The sequence below is a fragment of the Phyllopteryx taeniolatus genome, chromosome 11, assembly GCF_024500385.1.
Source record: "Phyllopteryx taeniolatus isolate TA_2022b chromosome 11, UOR_Ptae_1.2, whole genome shotgun sequence".
Taxonomy (NCBI): domain Eukaryota; kingdom Metazoa; phylum Chordata; class Actinopteri; order Syngnathiformes; family Syngnathidae; genus Phyllopteryx; species Phyllopteryx taeniolatus.
In genome coordinates, this window is record NC_084512.1 from 15,970,539 (window position 1) to 15,991,702 (window position 21,164).

Sequence of the window (21,164 nt, forward strand, 5' to 3'; positions counted from 1 at the left end):
TAGGCAACTCACACAATTTTTATGAAGCCACTTATATCTTTACCATTTATGCACTTTAGTCTTTACTCTTTACCATGATAAAAAGAAGTGTATTTCAATAGGCCACCACCATTTTCTCTGTCATTAAGGTTTGCCTTTACAATGAATGCCAAAAATTTTAAATCATCGACCACTTTTTGAAAATGGGACTTTATGGGTGGCTGTTTCAGTATGGGCATAAAAAAAAAAAAAAACTGCTAATCAGATTTTTTTTAACAGGTGTCTTTACCATTATTGATTATATTATATAAAAATTACCCCTATGTGTTGACTATATTGCCAAAAGTATGCACACACCTGACTTGACTCAGATATAAATTTAAGTGACATCCCATTCTTAATCCATAAAGTTTAGTATGACCTAAGTCCACCCTCTGCAGTTATAACATCTTAAACTCTTCTTGGAAGGGTTTCCACAAGGTTTAGGAGTGTGTTTATGGGAATTTATGACAATTTTTCCAGAAGCGCATTTGTGAGGTTACATGCTAATGTTGGACGAGACGGCCTGACTCTCAGTATCCGCTAATTCATCCAAAAGTGTTCTATAGGGTTGAGGTTTGGATTGTGCAGGCCAGTCAATTTCATCCACATCAAACTTTCTCATCGGTGTCTTTATTAACCTTGATTTGTGCACTGATGCATGGTAATTTTGGTACAGGAAGGGACTATCTCCAAACTGTTCCCACAAAGTTGGAAATGTCCAAAATATTAGCCCTTGAACTCCAGTGAAAGGGACTCTGAATGCTTCTGCATACCAAGAATTTCTGGACAGTCAAACAGTTTGGGATTTTGCGATTTAATAAAAAAATAATATAGCAAAGTATAATGCAGGTGGAGCCTCAAAACCCGATAGAGGGTGCTAGTAGATGTGCAGCGCTCAATCACTCAGTGTGCAAGTGTGAGTCACCAACTACTGTATTTTTGTTTCCCTGATTGTCCACTTCAGTCGTGTTTGGGCACGTTGCTTGGTGTGAGGTGGGCCTCAATTTCATGAATAGTCATGACAAAAATGCTGGTTTTGGCCCATTTTTTGTTTATTTGGACTGCTTTGTCACTCGCTAGCCTATGCAGTTCATACAGCAATGACCAATAAGAATGTTGACTGAAGACCAATAAGAGAAGAGATTGATGTCATGTGGTTGTGACACATTTTGGGATCTTGCACTTATGAAAAGTAATTTTGGTTACTGCTGTTTAAAATTTCTAATGTGGAAAAAAAGTGCATTGGGTTGCTGACTTTATATATTTTTGATTATAGAATAAAACTTTTTGAAATACTACAGCTGCATGTACTGTAGCTGTATTGTTTGTTTACATTTGTATTAGCACCTGTGATCGTTTTGGTCACTATAATTGTGATTTTCCATTGTCATATCGTCTCATATTACTGCACATACGGTATGAAGTCCTACACACTGCACAAAATTGTTTAAACTATATCTTGTGCATCAGAGCCTACTGAGAATAGAATGTTGGGCACCAAAAGCTTCTACATTCAAATATCAACAAATGAATATAATTCAGTGCAGAACTTTGGCAGATGGAGGTCATTCATTCAACACTGTACCGCCAGCTACATCTTTGTCAGAAGATTTCTTGAGAACCTTTAGATTTATTTTTATTTTTTTAAATAAAGCTTTAACGATTTGCCATAAACCGACAGCCAAACATGTGGGCATCATGTTGATCAAGTCTGTGCAGAAGGGAGAAGTGAAGTGTTGGCCTGGAAGGAAAGTTCCATGTGTGCAATAGAGTACAGGATCACTAAAAAGGTGACAAACACCATCCCAAAACAAACAAGAAGGGGGTTGTACAGCTCCAGCACAGCTACTGATTACAATGGAATTGATCAAGCAAAACATTACATGGCCATTTGCACTAGGTAGTAATTCAGCACATTATTCTGCTGCTACAGACAATCCTGAGTGAGAACCTTTAGTGCTCATAATAGAATTTATATCTCGGACTGGGGAATTGGCTCACATTTCAACAAGACCATAAGTCAAACAGCATGCCAAGAAAATACAAGTACTGCTTTGGGAAAAAACTGATGGTCCAGAAGGAAGATATTGAATTGACTCGGGAGATGTCTGAAAATGTCCAAGCACTTACACTCTCCTCTAGTGTGTTTTCTATGCACTTACTTCGATGAAAACAATTCCAAAAGTCTGGAAAACTTGAAAGCATGAGAAGGTCTATAAGGTAGCCGCGGTACAAAATATCTCCTTCCCTTGGTTTAAAAAGGCTGAATTTACACAAAAGATGGTGGGCAAAACAGATGACAAGTTTACATTCCCCACCGCATCTCGACCTTACAGTCACAACATAGTGAGCATGTATCACTTTTTTTCACAACATGAGTAATTCATCAGACGTTTATTATGACCCATTCTGACTCCTGTGTGGGTGGCTTTGTAAAAACAATGACCTAAAATCAAAACAAGGTCTGAACTCAACACACTGAAGAAGAGCTTACTGTGATAAAACTAAAACTTATACAAATACATTTGTTTTGCTTTATTTAGCATGTTCAGTGTCTTTATAACATGTTTGAAAACCTGCAATATTTTTCATCCCTATAGATTGATATAATGATTTATTTTCCATTCTCCAACCCCCCATGCAAAGCCCAGAAAATCTTTTAATTAAGCCCGCAATTTATTATTGCAAGACATTGGAAACAAACTTCCTCTGAGGTGCACAACTACTTGGAAACATTCACATTTATATCAACATTGAAGTGTTGTCTTTTCAAACGCTTCCCATTACTAAACAGACAGAAATGTCGTTTTCATTCATATTTGCTCGAATGTATAATCTAATATTTTATAGCAAAGACACACACTTTTTATTGCCCATATAAATACTGTAGTTCACTGCCTTTTTGTGGGGAAATATGGAAAATGGACTTTTTAATTGCTTGTATACAAATAATTGGCTGTCCAGAGTGCCTGCCCACCCATCAAGTGTGAACTTAAACAATCACGCAAATAATTTGTTATCGGCTCATTTCTGCAAATCCTGTCTGTGTGCAAGCCGTTTTGCACTTCTGTCCCACTGTTATGTAACAGTGGTGGGACAGGTCATTTACATAACAGGCCACCCTGACGCCACAAAGGAGTCGATTGACGTCACAAAGGAGGGGGCAGACCCAGGCACCGCGGTGCCTATAAATATCCACGATGTCTAATCCTGTCACAATATTTTGTTTCGCTTGTCGTGTAGGACTCCTCCACTCTTCTGCTCTTGTCAGTCAACTAATAACCGAAATAGAAAATGGTTGTATGGCGTCATCTGTTGGACAAAAAAAGAAAGTGAATCCACAACACCAGCAGAGGGCTCTGTCGTCCAAGTCAAAGACTCACCCGGCAATCTTCGGCTCCGGAAGATGCTTTTGGCAGGTCGCTGATGCTGTGTAACTGCACGTTTCGTAAGTAGGATCTTTCTCTTCCAGACACACGACATATGTGCCCTCCTATCATCGCGAGTTAGTCTGTTCTGCGGTGTATGAGTCGTCAGTCGTTCTCAAGTGCTCGCCTGGACAGCTAAGAATGAGCTTAGCAGGCTAGCCTAGCCCATGTAAACAATCAACTGCCGTGAGACACATACTACACTGGCAGTTTTGATGAAATAGCTGTCTTACATGAGAAGGGGTTTATTCTGAACCGCGCTTCGTGACGTACATGTTAATTCACACATCAAAGTCCATCGCATACGTGGCCAGGTACCCGAAAGCTAGCTAAAGGTGGATCTGCTTGCTGTCCAATATCACAATATTCCGGTAATAATATTAGGTGCGTTTTCAGAACCTCATTAAAAGACGGCAACGGGCTTGTCTATCCTATTTTCTTGCAGCACGTCACCATGCCAGTAGATGGATTAGAGGACCAGGCCCCCTCCTCCCTATCTGGGCCGGCCAGTGCTGCTCTCACTAGGACAGGCTCAGAGGAGAATGGAGGCTCAGCACTTTTTTCTCGGGGCCCTGAGGCTGCTTCTCCCTGTACAGCTGTCAACGAGGCTGGGGATGGCAATTGTGGTGAGAACCAAAAGAAAGCTAGCCGAGTGATTTTGCTTGGCACCTTTAGTAAAATCATTTGTCATGTTTCAAACATTGTCATCTCCTGTTTGTGTTCAGGCGGTAAGAGGGCCGGAGCTTTGGTGCACATCGACCGCCAGCGCATCCAAGCGGCGTCGGCCAGTTCTGGGGCTGTCGAGTTGCTGGGTCTCGGCGTGGCCGTCTATGACCAGGATGTCCTGGAGCGAGGCGTCATGCGGCAGGTAGACGAGGCCATCCGGGAGGCCAGTCAGGGTGCTGCCAAAGCCGAGGCCAAGAAGGAGTACGAGATGGTGCTGGATGACGTCAGGTAACAAAAACTCCCAGAGCAGGTTTGGGCAAAGCCACGCAAACGCCCACATAGCCAATTTTAATATGTGAAATAAAATAGAACAAACAAAAAAAAAAGAGTAATAGTAGTTGAAGAAGAATTAAAGAAGTGATCTGCAGTTGCAAACTCTTTTCCTTGTTATTTTTGTTGTGGTGAATAAATTGTGAGACAAACACTCACACCACCAGGTGGCTGCTCAAATTTGTCCCGATGATCTGTGTGTACCCTGCGTAAGGCCATATACAGCCTATGAGAGCATTTGATCTAATCTGTTATGCAATTCTAAAAACAGACAAAACTTGTGAAAAGCGAAGAAAACAACAACAAAAAACTAACCCAATAAATTGCATTAGTTTTTGGCCCCTGATAGAAGAAAGGTTGCCCACCTGTGCCTTTGAGTCAGGCATTCTGTCACAACATATACAGAAAAATTGAAGAAGGGTTCCTTTGGTCCAGTCATGTGTACACTTCTTAGGCACCCCGCCATAATCTTATATAGTCATAATCAGAGTTGTACAGCGCAGTGATGTAAAAAAATTTACTGAATGGTGTTTCTAGTACTTTACCCCCACATGTAGCTTAGTAAGGTAATCACAATATTTGACACACCTCTTATATTATACTATACACCGCTGCAAATTATAACCATGATAATAAATGTGTTGTTAATAATTAGTAGCTCTCTGATTGTTTGATGAAGCATATTGTATCATCAGACTGAAGTTTGCATAAGGTGAGGTGTAAATTTAGGTACATTCCAAGATTACTGTGAACTATAATTAATTCCTGTTATGATTATCATAGTTCTATTTCAATTTCCATATGACTTTTAGGTCCGTGACGTTATCTCTGAAGCATATCAATAAGATCATTGAGCAGCTATCCCCTTATGCATCATCGAGTAAAGACATCAGCAGGAAGATTGAATCTGTCAAAAGGCAGAAAGAAAATAAGGTAAGCTTGTGTAACTGATATTTTTGAATCAATCTTACAGTGACTGTAATGCTGAAAAGCGTTTTGTGTGTATGTGTGTGTGATTCAGGAGAAGCAATTCAAAAAGGTTCAAGCCAAACAGAAGCGACTTCAGGCTATTTTGGGAGGCGAAGTTACCCAAAGGTTTGAAGATGAGCTTTTGCCAGTGGATGCCGAAGACGCAGGTAACAGCACGTCTACAAATGCTGTTTACTGAAAATCTAAATTTGAAATAAATTCATGAACAGAAGCAAAAAAAAGCTTTGTTGTGGGCACCGGGGACAAGTTCCATAAGAATTAACATTATGTTCTTTTAAAAAGTCCAAATTCATGTGACCTTCCAATGCACCAAAATGTCCGACTTCCTTGTTTTTGTGCAACACACCATTATCTGGCTAATGCTAATCCTGGCCAATACTTGTTTGTGTTGTACCAGAGCCTGGGCCTTCCACGCTGGGCAGCATGCTCATGCCAGCCCAGGAGACCGAGTGGGAGGCGCTGATTCGGACAGGTCACATGACACCTTTTGGTACGCGAATCCCGCAGGAGGAGGTGAAGAAGGAACCTCGCAAACTGATGCTGGCCGAGAACTCTGCATTTGACCAGTACCTGGCTGACCAGGCCAAGCTGGCGACTGAAAGGAAGAAGAGGACTCTTGTGAAGAAAAAGAGGAGCTCTGGTACTCACGGGCAAGGATCCAAAGGAACCGAATCCTCTCCGAAGGATAAGAAAATGCGTAAGCGCATGCGAAAGCTCCAGATAACTGCTCTGAAGGCTCATCCCAAGGCGAGACCAAAGATTGAGCCACGAGCACCAAAGCCAAAGAGAACACCTCAAATTGAAGGCGACGAGGTCGACAGTGACGGCTCCGAGTACCTGCCGAGCGACGAATGCTTTGATCCTGACCAAGAGGAACGAGACGCCATAGAAGAAGGCTTTGGGGAAGAAGGTGACAATGATGAGTACGAGTTGAAAGCGTTCAAGAGGAAGAATGAAGCAAAGGGCAGGAGGCCGGTCAAGAAACAGAAGAGTGTTGATGAGTATTCTGCTGAAAGTTCAGATGAAGAGAATGACACCAAGAGTAAAGGGAAGAAATGCAAAGATGACGGGGATGTGGACTGTTACAGACAGCGAATAAGGTACAATCTTCACTGCTACAAACATGACAATAAATTCCAAATTTGCGCCAAACTTTATAGTGGTCAAGCCACCAATCCTGTATTGCATCACCGCAAAACCTCAGCGTAGTTCGTGAGACTTTGGCAACACAGTGGCTTAACTTAACAACTGTGTTTTGCTGTTTCTTTGAATTTGATTATTATTTCCTATGATTAAAAATGTTTTTGAAACACAATCAGCGGTTCCAGAGTTTCCACTGTTGTTCTGTATAACAAAGTTTCAGCAGTAAATCTTTTTAGGAAAGTGGACAATTGACAAGATTGAACCTTTTTAGTTTATGCACACATGGAATGGCATAGAGAAAATGTGCTATTGTTATTGGCATTAGTTAGTTAGTTGGTTTGTGCTGGCTGCACGGTGCCAGAGGAGTGTTAATCCCAGATGAGATTGGCAGCTGTTTCTTGACGAAGCAAATTCACTCTTTTTCTCCTTCTCGATCTGCCCTAATTATCCTCCTGCACATGGTTTTATAAGCGCACTCACTCACTTCCTCTCATGCTCAAATTAGGGGAAGAGCACCCCTAATGAGATTTCATATTTATAGCTGCCAAATAAATTGTGTTGGCATGTGTCCTTTTTCTGCACTACTGTGATTGGATGTCAGTTGAGCAGCGCAAACACGGTACGGCTGGGTGAGGCCGGCCTTGCGAGGAGTGATGTTATTAGAGCAGTTGGGCGGAGGCGGTAAGGTGGCGATGGTGTTGGTGCAGAGGGGGCAGAAAAGTGTAATTAACTGAGCCAATGCTTAGTCTTGACTTAATTAGAGAGCATGGTCTCACAGGCCCAGCTAAAGGAGCAGTTTTGTGGCAGGGTGACAGGACTAGGCCCAAATGAAGATGGATTCTTATCCCCTCCACCTCACACCTTTCTGGGGAACTCGCACTACTAATTGTCTGTATCAATCTTCATTTGCTGCGTGACGACTTTGCCTCTAACTGCCTTTTGCTGCACCGCTATTAAACCCTTTCTCCTTTACATTTACCACTTCTTTTTTTTGTCCATTGAGCTTCCAAATCTTAAGGGATCACTCCTAACAGTTGCCTTCCGCACATCTTTTGTGGGGCATCCATCCATTTATTAGCTCTAAAAGGCATTATGAATCGGTCTCAGCCTCTGTACAACTTAATAACGTCATTAACGCTTCCAGACAAGCTCCTTACTCATTAACTACAGTGTTTGTTTTCATACTGTAACTTCATTAGGCTGTACCTTTCCTGCTAGGAGGTGGAAGCGACAGCGTCTTATAGAAAGGGAGCAGAGGAGGGAAGGAGGTGAGGAGCTGACAGACGACAGCGACGCAGAGTTTGATGAAGGCTTCAAGGTGCCCGGTTTCCTCTGGAAGAAACTTTACAAGTAAGTTGTGTGAATGTGCATTTAGTCGCCCTGTGCTATCAATTTGTTTTCGTCTGTGAGGTGTGTGTGTGTGTGTGTGTGTGTGTGTGTGTATATATATATATATATATATATATATATATATATATATACACACACACACTGAAAAGTGTATGTATAAACAGGAGCAGTGACATTCCTAATTCAAACAAAAAACTGCATACTGCTCACAGTAAATTCTCCCGTTACAGAAAGATTCTCAAATAAACAAAATAATATGTACAAAAAAAATAGTAAAATTCTTAAGCAGCTTAAATACAGATGGCAGCTAGGTATGTTTTTTCATGCCGCCTGATGCCGTTTAAAATGAGTTTCTAACAAAAGCATGTCGTTCGTCACAATGTCGACTATCCGGAAGCTGAGCTAGACTTTGCAAGTTAGACGTGTGGCTAGAATGCGAGCTAGTTACACCTAATATGTTCCAAGTGATTACCCAAAAAATCAGCATGCAAATGCAGTGTTGTCCTGCTAAATCGTGGCTTTTTTTGTGGAACACATCTACTTTTCCACCATGGAAATTCTTGCTATATTGTGGAAGTCTGCCATTTATAGTGATATATTTTTACAGTACAGTGGACCCCAGCTTTTCGTGGGGAGTTGGCACCGGGCTCGACTGCAAATAGCAGAAATCCGCAAATAATTGACGCCCATTCTAATTGCATTGAAGGTGAAGGTTCTTGAATAAGCGGGGGATTTTTACCTGTTTATTGAGCACTGTAAAAACAGTAAAACACAATGAGCACAATGAACACATTTACGCAGAAGCTGTTGTCCGCCACAGATCACACCCAGACACTCACTGACATCACACACAACCCCACTAGGGCCCCACCTCTAAAAATATATACCGTATGGTCTCTATATCGCAGGCTTTCACCTTTTGCTGTTGAGCCTGGAACGTACACTCCGGAATAAACAAAGGCTCACTGTACATGTACCGTTATACTCCTAGGAGTCAGTGTTTTTGTGGGACAAACTCTGCTCCAAATCGAATTTAAAAGAGAGCAGTATCTGTAATGTCAAGCCAAGTTTTATTTGGATCTGATGCCAGAATTCTGGCCACCAATTTGAAGATTTAAACATATACACACTGTCACATTTCTCTCAAACCTATTCAGATCTGTGATCCTGTTCAGATTTGACATTCTATTCCCTTGGATCGACAGGAATTGTACTCGTTTTAAGTTGCGCCCGTATGTTTGACTTGACTGTCAGGTACCAGCAGACTGGAGTGCGGTGGTTGTGGGAACTCCATTGTCAGCAGGCAGGAGGCATCCTGGGAGACGAGATGGGTTTGGGTAAAACCATCCAGATCATCTGCTTCCTGGCTGGACTGAGCTACAGCAAGCTGAGGACCCGGGGATCCAACTACAGGTGCACGCACACGCACAAAAAAAGACATGCACACCAAGCTTAGCCAGAGACTCAGTGTCTGTATGGTATGAATATTTGATTAGGAGGATTTCTGCTTGAGTGTGCTCGTCTGAATTATTTAACGTGTTTCAATTATCGGACTCTTGACTTTGGTCCTGCAGACATCAGAGAATACACTGACACCGTTTGAGTGAGTCTTTTCATGAACACTTAAGAGGAATCTCAGAGTCATGAAAAGGCTACGCAGCGGGACCGGGGCCATAAATCAAATGTATAATACATGCCGCAGGGGTGGTGATGATCTGGTTTTACTACACAAGTAACAATTGTGCATTTGGTCGGCGGAGCTTCCCCATTGGTCAATATTTTGTCTGCTGTAGAAGTCCACAAATTGATTGCTTGCAAACTCAATTATGGGCCAATATCAATAGCTTCCACTGATGCTGAGGTTCATACCAGGCCATTAGTGCATCTTCAAGGCTGTGTGTGTGTGTGTGGTGTGTGTGTGTGTTTTCTGTAGATTTTCACTAGAGTAAATTTGTAAAGTGATCATTTAAGTAAGCATTCTGTTGCCACACTCCCTTTCTGCCTCACGCAAGCACTTTATTTACTCACTGGGATTTGCCTTTATTTAGTTTAGTTTAGAATTATTACTTTAGTTTGCCAATGAAATTTGCTGATATTTTATGCAGTACTAAACCCTATGCCCCTGCCCTTGTTGATGCATATTCTGCATTTGCTTGCAGGTATGTTGGTCTGGGCCCCACCATCATTGTGTGTCCTGCTACGGTCATGCACCAGTGGGTGAAGGAGTTCCACACCTGGTGGCCACCTTTTAGAGTCTCTGTTCTTCATGAAACGGGCTCCTTCACCAGCAACAAGGTATGTTTTGTTTCTTTGTTTGTAGCTTTATTGTCCTAGGTTAGCTATTAAGTTTTCAACTGACTCTTGTTTTCCTCTGGGGGGCACTAGAGCACTATAAGACACACAAGAGAAGATGCTATTTTTGTAAGATGTTTTTTTTTTTTTTGCTGTTGTAGGAAAAGCTGATTCCTGAGATAGCATCATGTCACGGCATTCTGATAACCTCATATAGTGCAGTGAGGAAGCTGCAGGACACCCTGCAACGCTACGACTGGCACTACATCATCCTGGATGAAGGCCACAAGATCAGAAATCCAAATGCTGCAGTCACCACAGCCTGCAAACAGGTGAAGTGCAACAGACTGACGGATACATCACGAATAGACACTTGCATGTTTGTTTCTTTATGCTAAGTTGAATCTGTTGCTTTTAAATGGTAGTCTATGGGCCACCATCTTTAGTATGATTACTGCATACAGGTGTCACAGAAGATTTTTCCAATGTTCTTTGTTTAATCGCTGCATCTCACTCGCATTGACATCTTTTATTTTCCTTGTCTCGCTCCAGTTTCGCACCCCCCACAGGTTCATCCTGTCCGGCTCACCCATGCAAAACAATTTGAAGGAGCTCTGGTCTCTGTTTGACTTTGTCTTTCCTGGGAAACTGGGCAGTTTACCCATTTTCATGGAGCAGTTCTCTGTGCCCATCACCATGGGAGGATACAGCAATGCTTCACCTGTCCAGGTACTGAACCATGCACAGTTGTTACATTTTCATCCTGAATCACCGTATCCCTCTCAGAAACATTTGGCATACATTGGCCTGACTCACAGTATTTTGTGTGCAGAAGGTTTTGATGACATACATTAGATGTAATTCCAAAGACGGTTGACAGTTTCAACTGAGCTGAAAAAGGTAGTAATTGTGGAGTGCTATGCATCTCTCGTTTTATTTTCTCTTTGTTGTAATTTACTCAAGCATGGTTCCATTTTTAGAAGGATGTCTAATGCATGATTGACACAGTTTGACAGAGAAAGAGGGCTGGGAGGTGTTTGTCACCTGAAATCACTATTTACACGTTTATGTACACACATTTCAAGAGGGGACAAAAGAGCCATTAAGAGCCAAATATTATAATGTAGAGCCACGCAAAGGGACTCCATCCCGTTTGTGTGTACATGTGTGTGTGTGTTTTTGTTTTGTGGGCATTTGTGAGAGAGCGGCAAGAATGGAGAGCTAAATTGTATCCCGTTGTCATTAGTGTCCACTCGTTAATAACTCACGGACTGAATGGATTCAATTATTTAAGATGGCTATCGATGCTTCTTCCGCTGTCGATAATAAAAACCTTTACTAATTATTAATGTTATTAAATGGTCAGAGAAAGCTACGATCGGCTACCTTGTCCTCTTCTAGAAATTCTCAGAGCACCATGGGTTGTGTGTCTGTTTGTGAGTGGCATGTGTGTGTATAATTGAAAGTACATCAAAACATATGGGAGAGGTGGTGCCCTCTCTACGTATGGTTCTGGGATCCATTACTCAAGCACGCCTTTACACCCCCATGTGAACCCACTCAGCATCATCTGCTGCCCTCTCTCACCTCATCCTCATTGTATTATTGTCCCCCCCCCCACTCCCCTCCCAGCTGTGACAGGCGGTCTCTCTGATCCCTCGGTGGAACCCCAGTGAGTTAATGTTGAAAAAGCTAACTGGCCTTTAGCATAAGGTGAAGAAGGCCATTTTAGTGGTGTGGGGAGGGTCTCCAGTTGTGTCCCTCAGGACTGACAACACTATGCTCAGTTGTCAATGGCTTGTACAGCTTAGAGGAGGTGATAAAGGAGTGGAAAGGGGCCTAAATAACAATCTTGCCTCCAGGAAACGTTCACACAAACAGGTGTTAGTGCTGACAGGATGGTCTGTTCTTTTTAGCTGCATGTCTGTTCATACTTTAATGAGCCCGGTCACTTGTTCACCTTCAGGTCCAGACGGCGTTCAAGTGTGCATGCGTGCTGAGGGACACCATCAATCCTTACCTCCTTCGAAGAATGAAGGCAGACATCAAGGCCAACCTTTCCTTACCTGACAAAAATGAGCAGGTATTTCTCAAAAGCATTTGCCATAAAGCAGACGTGGCCAAACACTTGTGAACTACATTTGATTTTTAAAATGGAGAGAATGGCTAGGTCATTTGTAGATGAGATAGAAAACAAAAAGAAATACAAATTTCCATTTAAATAAGTTTATGCAATAATAAAATAATTCATTCAAATTTTTATTACATGAATTTTTTATAATTACCCAATTCCTTAATGTAATATAATATATATAAATACAATATTTACACAAAATAAATCACAACATTGTAACCAATTACAGGCATTAACTTCTTTTTCCACTTGACCGTTTATGAAGTTTTAAAATAAGATGAATGAGCGGGGCCTGCAACACCACTAATTTGCATTTAACTTTTGCCATTCCTCATCAAAGTGAATACTGAGTGTTCATTGTTTTTGTTTTAAGATTAACAGTAATGAACTTATTCTTATGCTTGTATGAATGAAGAATTTGAAAAGTTCCAAAATGAAGGTTGGCCAACATCCAGGAAAATATTGTGTTGCAGAGGGTGCATATGTATTCTCAAAATATGTAATATCCATTCATATCCTGTTGGTTTTTGTTTAGTTAAACATTTCCAATGTTGCAACTCTACTGTTGGCACCCCAATGGAAGGGTGCAAGAAAGGGGCACGGTACAGTTATTTTGGTATCCTGTACATTTTTGAATTATTAAAAAATAATAAGAATTGTTGTAACCTACCAAACTTGCAGAAGTTTTAAACGGCCTCTTTTGGCTAGTGGTAGGTCTGTTGATCATATTGGAGGGGGCCACTTGTGCAAAGTCTTAATTATTCTTATTATTAATTATTATTGACTTTGCATGGCTTTTCCAGGTGAAGCCAGCTAGTAAAGTCCTGCTAAAGTAAAAGGAGCAAGTATTCATTAATGTGGCCCAGTCTCTGGTCTGTCCTTGAGTCTGATCTGCTTGACTCCTCAGTACTCCTCAGTATAACTCATTAAGTCCATCCCCAGAGACACCGGTGGCTCCAAAACACCTTTCTTCCACTGTAATTTCTCCACTCGCACGCTCCACTTCAACAAGGTGCTTTAAAGAAGATGTTCACCGCTCATTACGCTCTCTCACACTGTCCCCTTTATATGCGTAGGTTCTATTTTGCAGGTTAACGCAAGAGCAGCGGCAGGTTTATCAGAGCTTCTTAGACTCCAAAGAAGTCTACCAGATACTCAACGGGGACATGCAGGTGAGCAGAGTAACTGAACAGCTTTTATGCGTCGGTTGATTTGATGCACATTGCATTAAAAGGACAAGGAGGGCGCAAGTTGCGGTCAAGGAGACGACTTCCAGGAACACAACAACCTTATTCATTATTTAACCCCCTTAAACTAATGAATTTTAGCGAATCACTTAAAGCCATTTATTCATGTTGTGTTTTTTTAAGGTTAGAGACTGGGTGACATGATTGTTCTTTTTGTAATCATACATTTTGGTCAGCTCCATAACAAGCTTACTTTAGTTGTCTTTAAAGATGTGGAGTTTGTGCAGATGCTGTTCTCACATTAGCCAGACTCTGGAGAGAATCTCAACCCATTTATCACCAGTAACCAAATGGACGTGGTTGGAGAGCCGAGGGTGACCACAGCAGACTGCACACACACATATTCAGTGGTCACTCCGAGTCCATTAACCACCATTACTAATGCAGTGACCGCTGTGCCTTCTTCAAAAAACATGGCCCTAATTGTCCGTAAATAAGTTATGCAACTCATCCATGTATGTGTTTATCTGTTTAAAGGTACAGCACTGTAAAAACAATGACAATGTTTACACAAAGCTTTTTAATTATTTAGCGTCCTTCTCAAGATTCTACAAGCTTTCAACAGTACCGATCAAAAAAATAGATAAATAATAAAAATATACTATAAATTGTAAAAACAAATACCGTATTTAAGTCGTCCCTGTGATAAGACACCATGCTCCAAATTCGTGCCCCTTTTTGCTCGTGCAAACCTTTAGTAAATCAGGCCCTTAGTCTTCCAGTGAAGATGTATCATTTCAACAATCCCTCCTTGACAGCAGTTACTACTTTATGTTTAGCCAGGGCTTTGACGCCATCTTGTGGCATTAAAAAACTACAGAAAAAGCAAATGGGTAAGAGGTTCCACACAAATGAAACATGAATGTGAAATCGCAGAGCTGCTAAATGTTACGGAACGTCCATATTTTGTTACGGAAATCACTTAACGCTGACCCGTTATGCCCGTATTTTTCCGAGTATTGGAATCCAGCGTCTTACATTACCAGCCAGTACAGCGCTGTGTCCGGGCCACTGTGCTGAAAATCTCATAAGTGAATTTGATGAAATAAACACTATTTTTATTTTTTTTTTAATAAGGGGGGGGGCGGTCTGCTTGGGGGCACGCTATTTTATTCCGCCCCTATTATAATTCACGGCCTCTAAACTGGAAATAAATTAATACGTCACTGGAGATGTCATCTGAGAACACGGTCGGGTTAAAAGTATATTGTTATTAATAAATATTTGTAATATAAGGTAGGTCTCATAATGGGCAGATTTCCATGATATCCGTAGCCGTAATGGATATAGGAAATATAAAATAGAAATAGCATGCAAGAGAAGACATCTACACAAGTACATTCACAAACTTAGAAATCTAAAGTATTGTCCAAGCTTAAACTATCCAATTCAATCTATCCGCAAGTTGTTTGTTGGCAAAATAGAGTGCTGAGTTTTGACTTTTGAGATCTGATTAAGCTGATTTAAAAGATTTGCCTTTTTAGAAAAAAAAAAAAAAAAACAAGGTTGAAAACAGAACTAGTAAAGGCAATTTATTCCAAAGACGCAGATATTTTTGACAATGGCACATCAAAATCTCATATACTTTGCAACTGAGTTCGCCATTACAAGGTTGATTCAAAAAAAGATTAAAATAACAACCATTGAACCCATAACTTATTAACGATTACAGAGTAATGATTATGTTATGCAATTGACCAGTATGCAGAATTATTTTTATCCTATTACATAATATACTGCAATAGCTCTCTTGCGAAAATGGTCTTGACAAAATTTTGAAAATATGGAAATTCAGACAAATTTGGACAAATTGATCTATCTGGAAGTGAATTTCTATAGGTTGGCAGCTCTGAGTTCAGGAATAGCAAACCTTGAACAGGCGAGGGTTCACTGTAGGTTGACTTGTTGTTGGTTCTCTTAAGGTTTTCTCCGGCTTAATAGCAATGCGTAAGATGTGCAACCACCCGGATCTTTTCTCTGGCGGCCCCCGACTGCTGAGGGGGATCCGCGAGGAGGAACTGACAGAAGAGGAGCACTTTGGCTACTGGAAACGCTCGGGCAAGCTGATCGTGGTGGAGTCTCTTCTCCGCCTGTGGTTGAAACAGGGCCACAGAGTCCTGCTCTTCACGCAGTCTCGACAGGTAACGTACAAGCTTGTTTTTTATATACTGTATATAATATGACATTGCCAATCTTTTGCTCCATGGACAATGCATGTGGTTGTAGAATTGATGTGAGTGCGTATGAGAGAGAGAATGTGAGGCATCTGTTGTCATAGTCGATACCAATGAGATTAGACCTCAAAGGAAACCTGAGACCCTCCCTGTCGGTATCTCTGTCCATGTAATATTAATCTGCTTTAATCCGTTTAGCCATAATCCAAACCCTGACCGTTTTTTTCCTGTTTCGCCTCTCACACCCTCAACTCCCTCGCTCTTCCCTTGCAGATGTTGGACATCTTGGAGGTTTTTGTCAGGCAGAACCACTACACGTACCTGAAAATGGACGGCACTACCACCATAGCTTCCCGACAGCCCCTTATCGCCCGCTACAACGAGGTACGGATTAGTCATCCCTAATGGCACTAAGTGTTTTCCATGAAAATCCCCTCCTGAGGGACAAAAAGGCTTCCGAGGATCCGTGTTCACCCTGAGGTGGAGACACTAATTGATGTCAAGCTGTTGTTCATCTGGATGCTCTTTCCTGCTCAACTCCACAAACATGGATACGCTCGCTGAGAAAACAATGCTTTATTGCCATTTGTCATAACCAGCCTCCACTGTCAAGTTGATTAACAATTACGAATGACAGCCCCCACAAATTTATAGTCAATCTACAGGAAGATAGATCTACACTTACTGAACACATTAGGTTCACCTGCACACTGTAGCAAAATCCAGTACAACAGCTACTGTATAAAACAGTGGCTTTACAAAAAGTTAGCAATTTGGTAAAAATTACTAAAATCTTATCTTTGGGCGAGAGGCGGGGTACACCCTGAACTGGTCGCCAGCCAATCGCAGGGCACATATAAATAAACAAGCATTCGCATTCACATTGACACCTGCGGACAGTTTAGAGTCTTCAATAAACGTACCATGCATGTTTTTGGGATGTGGGAGGAAACCGGAGTACCCAGAGAGAACCCATGCAGGCACGGGGAGAACATCCAAACTCCACACAGGCAGGGCCGGGATTTGAATCGTGGTCCTCAGAACTATGAGGCAGATGTGCGAACCAGTCGTCGACCGTGCCCCGTGTCCATGTCCTTCTCCTTTTGTTAAATAAGAACAAAATATTACAAAGTTAAAGTACAGTGCCCACTATCAGTCAGTATTGTCATTCATCAGATTGTGCATGTGCCTAATAAAGTTGCCAGTAAGCGTGAAGGTTTGGATTTCTCACTATTTTGTAGAAGAAATGTGACAATTGTAGCCCAAAACAGTTTATCCTAAAAGTGCAATTTAGAATATGACATTGTGTTTTCTTTTTTTTCTTTTTTGGATCTACCCAGGACAAATCTATATTTGTCTTCTTGTTGACGACTAAAGTGGGAGGTCTTGGAGTCAATTTGACTGGAGCCAACAGGGTCATCATCTATGACCCAGACTGGAACCCCAGCACTGACATTCAGGTTTGCCACTCCCCTCTTTTCCTCTGCTTGTCAGCTTTAACAGTGACCACAATTCTGGCTAAATTTAAATACAAATACAGTGGGACCTCTAAAATTAAATGGTGCCGAGGTAATACTTTTTACTGGTGAGTGGCAGTAATATTACTTATCCACAGTACCAAAGTGCATTAGCTTAATTGTACACATTACTTGGCATTACACACCACACAAGTTACAGACTGACATCAAAATGAGCCAATAACCTAAATATAAGTGCATAGCCTGAAACTACATTATTTGAGCTACTTAGTGTATACTGCTTTGGTGAAGTAGAGATTTGCTTCAGAAAAAGCAATAGCACTGGACAACCGGCTCTACCAACTGAGCCACAGCTGCCCCAGTTGGTTAGTTGGTTCATCACCCAGCCTTGGTTCAGCCTTTTGTTTTTTGTGGTCACAGGCAAAGGAGCGGGCCTGGAGGATTGGTCAAAAGCAGCAAGTAACCATCTACAGGCTCCTCACTGCAGGGACCATTGAGGAGAAAATTTACCACAGGTCAGACACTGCCATTGTTTTCAGGATTAGTCAATTGATGGCTAAGCGGTTTTGTTTTTGTGCTAATGAACACTCTTGAATCAAACACTTTTCTGTTTGTACCATTCAGGCAAATTTTTAAACAATTTCTGACCAACCGTGTCCTGAAGGACCCCAAACAACGCCGCTTCTTTAAGTCCAATGATATCTATGAACTCTTCACTCTCGCTGACCCTGATGAAAAGCAGGGCACAGAGACCAGTGCTATATTTGCAGGTATGAAATTGTTTTGTGTGCCACATACTGTAAAGGACTCCACAACAATTTGCTGAGAACATTTTTTCCCTTTATTCATTACAGGTACAGGCTCCGATGTCAAGGCACCTAAAAAAACTGACAGAAAGCACCATAGTAAACACTCCAAATCCGACCAGAATGAAACGTATGCAAACAACAGACATTCTTTATTCAAAATTTCTGCATCTACTTGCAGAAAATTATCTCAGGGTCAATCAAATAGTACCACGGATGCTCCAAACCAACAAAATGGCATGGATACAGATTCGCATTTATCATCCTCCAGACTAAAGAACGACATGGGCCTGAAGTGCAGGCAGAAGAGGAAGCACTGTGAGCTCAATGATGAAGAAAGGCACAAAAGTAAGAAGCGTAAACGTGAAAAGGACGCTCGCTTCGAGGGCCAGCGCATTTCTCATTTGGTAAAGAAAAGAGACTATAGGAAGGTAGATGCTGAAGAGCATGCTGAAGACCAGAGGAAATCTGACGATTACGTTTTGTCGAAGCTCTTCAAAAAGTCTGGTACAAACTCAGCTTTATTTGGCAAGTCTTGTGCTTTTTTTGTGCAGATGCATAATTACATTCATGTCTTCTCAGGAATCCACAGCGTGATGCAGCACGACTCCATCATCGAGTCCTCAAATCCAGACTATGTTCTGGTTGAGGCAGAAGCCAACAAGGTGGCCAAAGATGCCCTGAAGGCACTCAAAGTGTCCCGTCAGCAGTGCAGGCTGGTCCTTAGTCGAGGCCCGCCACCGCCCGCACGGTACTGACCCTCAGCGGGACATCATGGCGTCCACACACTTGCTGTTTTATGACAGCTTGGCTCACTTTGCTTTCCAGGAAACGCTTTGGACAAAAGAAGAATTCTCTTCTGGTCGGACCATCTGTGCAGACGCTCCCCAATTCCAACAAGTGCAAGGTAACTGGAGTGTTTTTATTAGGAACGTTTTTAGGGTGCAGATCATTCATTGTACCTTGGGGGCAGCACTGGGGGGGGGGCAGCATTTAATCTGGACCATCATTCCTGCCAGACCTTAATTTCTAGATTTTTTTTTTTTTTTCACTCCACTGGAGCTGTGGAGAGCCTGAAGCTCACTCGTAAATCAAGGCAAAAATCAATAAAGCGACGGCTCATATCGTGAAAACTCGTGAGTAGGGGCACGACTAAGTTAAGGTACGTCTGTATCTTAAAGTGATGAATCTCAGCTGTTTAAGATATTTTTATGTCAGGGAGAAGCTAAGTTTAGCCCAGGTTGTTAGCTAAAGTAAAGTTAGTCTTTGCAGCTTTTGTATGTTTTTGCTCTGTTGAGTGGCTATTAAGAAGTGAAATTAAATAATCTGTAACACTTTATGAGTTTGAAATTATTAATGTGTTTGAGGGTCATAGTTTGAAGTATATTTATGGTTTAACCTATACACTGCAGTTTACTGATTCACTTTGTTGTGAAACTCTTCTTCGCTAATCTGTATTATACCGCCCCCTGGTGGCCAAGGTATGGTGCCCGAAGGAGCACAATGTGTGGCATGAACGGATTGGTGACATTTTCTTTCATTTCGATTGGGAAAGATGATTTCAGATGTGTGTTCTGAGTTACCAGCGTGGACACAGAATGAATTAAACTACTAAATCAAGGCACCACCGTAGTCAGTTAGAGAAAAAATTTAGGGAGTGGGAGTTCACTGTTTGCGGTAGGCCTGATTTCCTATGAGTGTTTACTGAGTTTGACAGTGTCAATGTGCTTGTTTCGCTGTTAGGATGCTGCTATCGTAACAAAATCAAAGAAGCCTGATTCAAGGGCTCATTTCAGCGGGGAAGTAGCTGAAAGTGACTCTTGTCCAGCCCCTCTATCCTCATCCACCCTGCTGGCCCAGATGAGAAAGCGCAACCACCTCAGCCAGCCCTCCGTGAGAGAGGAGGAAGAAGACGGAGAACAGGACGGGGCCGAGAGCTCACATGCCGCTCTGAGTACCGAGCACGACGAGCTGCTGGCGGACCTGCGCAACTTTGTGGCCTTCCAGGCACGAGTGGACGGACAGGCCAGCACACAGGAAGTGCTGGAGTACTTCAAACCCAGACTGAGCGTGAAGCAGGCGCCCGTCTTCAGAGAACTGCTCAGGAGCATTTGTGACTTTCAAAGGAGGTCTGGACAGGAGGGCCTCTGGAGGCTCAAGGAGAACTTCCGCTGAGAGCAGAGACAACCGCTACCACCTCAAATATTTCAGTACAGTGGATCATAATCCATTCTGTGATGTAAAATTTATGAGATGTTCATACTGTATTTTGAGGTTCCGCTCCACTATTTATACTGTTTTGTTTTGTTCTTGCCAACTTTTATACGAATGAAACTTGAATACAACGAACAAGTGGACAGCATGATCTCAGTCAGTTTGTCTTCAACTCCGGCACAAATTGTGGAATCGACTCCAGTGCCTGATCAAGCACTTCTGCCAATTGGTTCCTTTATTGTATTTGTCCGTTAAGTTTATTCTATTTGAATTTATGTATGTAAGTGTTTTTCGCACTGTTTACTCACTACAGTCATTACCTCAGATTTTGATCGTATTTGTGAAGGAATATGGTCTTTTATAATCCAATTGGTTAAATGTCATGATTTTGTAAAATAAAAATAATAATAATAATAAAATTGGGATTTGATCTGTGCAGGAATGGGATGTGCAATACATAAACCTTTTTAACATGCCGGGTTATTTGGCTTATATGGGTTTGTTTTGCCTTACGGTTGGACTCCATCTGTGATGCTACCTGACTCCCGAATGGTTTCACAGAAATATATACAGTCTTAAGTGTGAAATCAAAAATAAAGTACAACTATTCATTTAATGAGTATGGGATGTGTGTGGCTCAGTTGGTTGAGCAGGTTATCCAGTGACTGAAAGGTTATTGCTTTGAATACTGAATCTGAATTGGGGACTTTGGAGGTTCCACGGAACTGTATAGACTCATTTTTTGAGAGTACTCAAATACAGTTCTTTTCCTTTTACGCATAGGGGAACCACTTTTGGGTACTATTTGTACACAGTACACATAACAGTATATTGTTGTTCAGATTTGTGCAAGACGGAATTGGCACTGCACTGGCCCAAAAGTAAATTTAT

At 41.7% G+C, this 21,164-nt stretch overlaps 1 protein-coding gene across 2 annotated transcripts; it reads left to right on the forward strand.

The window, feature by feature from the left end:
• Positions 1 to 3,262: 3,262 nt before the first annotated feature.
• ercc6 (excision repair cross-complementation group 6) lies at positions 3,263 to 20,893 on the forward strand. Of its 2 annotated transcripts, XM_061790207.1 has the most exons (23): positions 3,263 to 3,469; positions 3,895 to 4,075; positions 4,175 to 4,403; positions 5,258 to 5,378; positions 5,467 to 5,581; positions 5,833 to 6,535; positions 7,797 to 7,928; positions 9,183 to 9,341; positions 10,088 to 10,223; positions 10,382 to 10,552; positions 10,773 to 10,949; positions 12,187 to 12,303; positions 13,431 to 13,526; positions 15,524 to 15,742; positions 16,049 to 16,159; positions 17,116 to 17,235; positions 17,674 to 17,768; positions 17,878 to 18,023; positions 18,108 to 18,189; positions 18,331 to 18,566; positions 18,642 to 18,810; positions 18,888 to 18,966; positions 19,803 to 20,893. In XM_061790207.1, exons 2-23 carry the CDS (start codon positions 3,904 to 3,906, stop codon positions 20,232 to 20,234), a joined length of 4,017 nt encoding a protein of 1,338 aa, XP_061646191.1. In that variant the 5' UTR covers positions 3,263 to 3,469; positions 3,895 to 3,903; the 3' UTR covers positions 20,235 to 20,893. The 2 variants fall into 2 exon arrangements, with proteins under 2 accessions (XP_061646191.1, XP_061646190.1); XM_061790206.1 differs by having other exon boundaries at positions 3,264 to 3,469; positions 18,108 to 18,566.
• The last annotated feature ends 271 nt before the right edge of the window (positions 20,894 to 21,164 follow it).

Excerpts from the sequence above, each read along its gene's own strand:
- ercc6 (XM_061790206.1), top strand. The coding sequence starts at position 3,904 with ATGCCAGTAGATGGATTAGAGGACCAGGCCCCCTCCTCCCTATCTGGG. Across the intron at positions 7,929-9,182 it reads CTCTGGAAGAAACTTTACAA|GTACCAGCAGACTGGAGTGC; the intron begins GTAAGTTGTGTG and ends CTTGACTGTCAG. Across the intron at positions 10,224-10,381 it reads GCTCCTTCACCAGCAACAAG|GAAAAGCTGATTCCTGAGAT; the intron begins GTATGTTTTGTT and ends TTGCTGTTGTAG.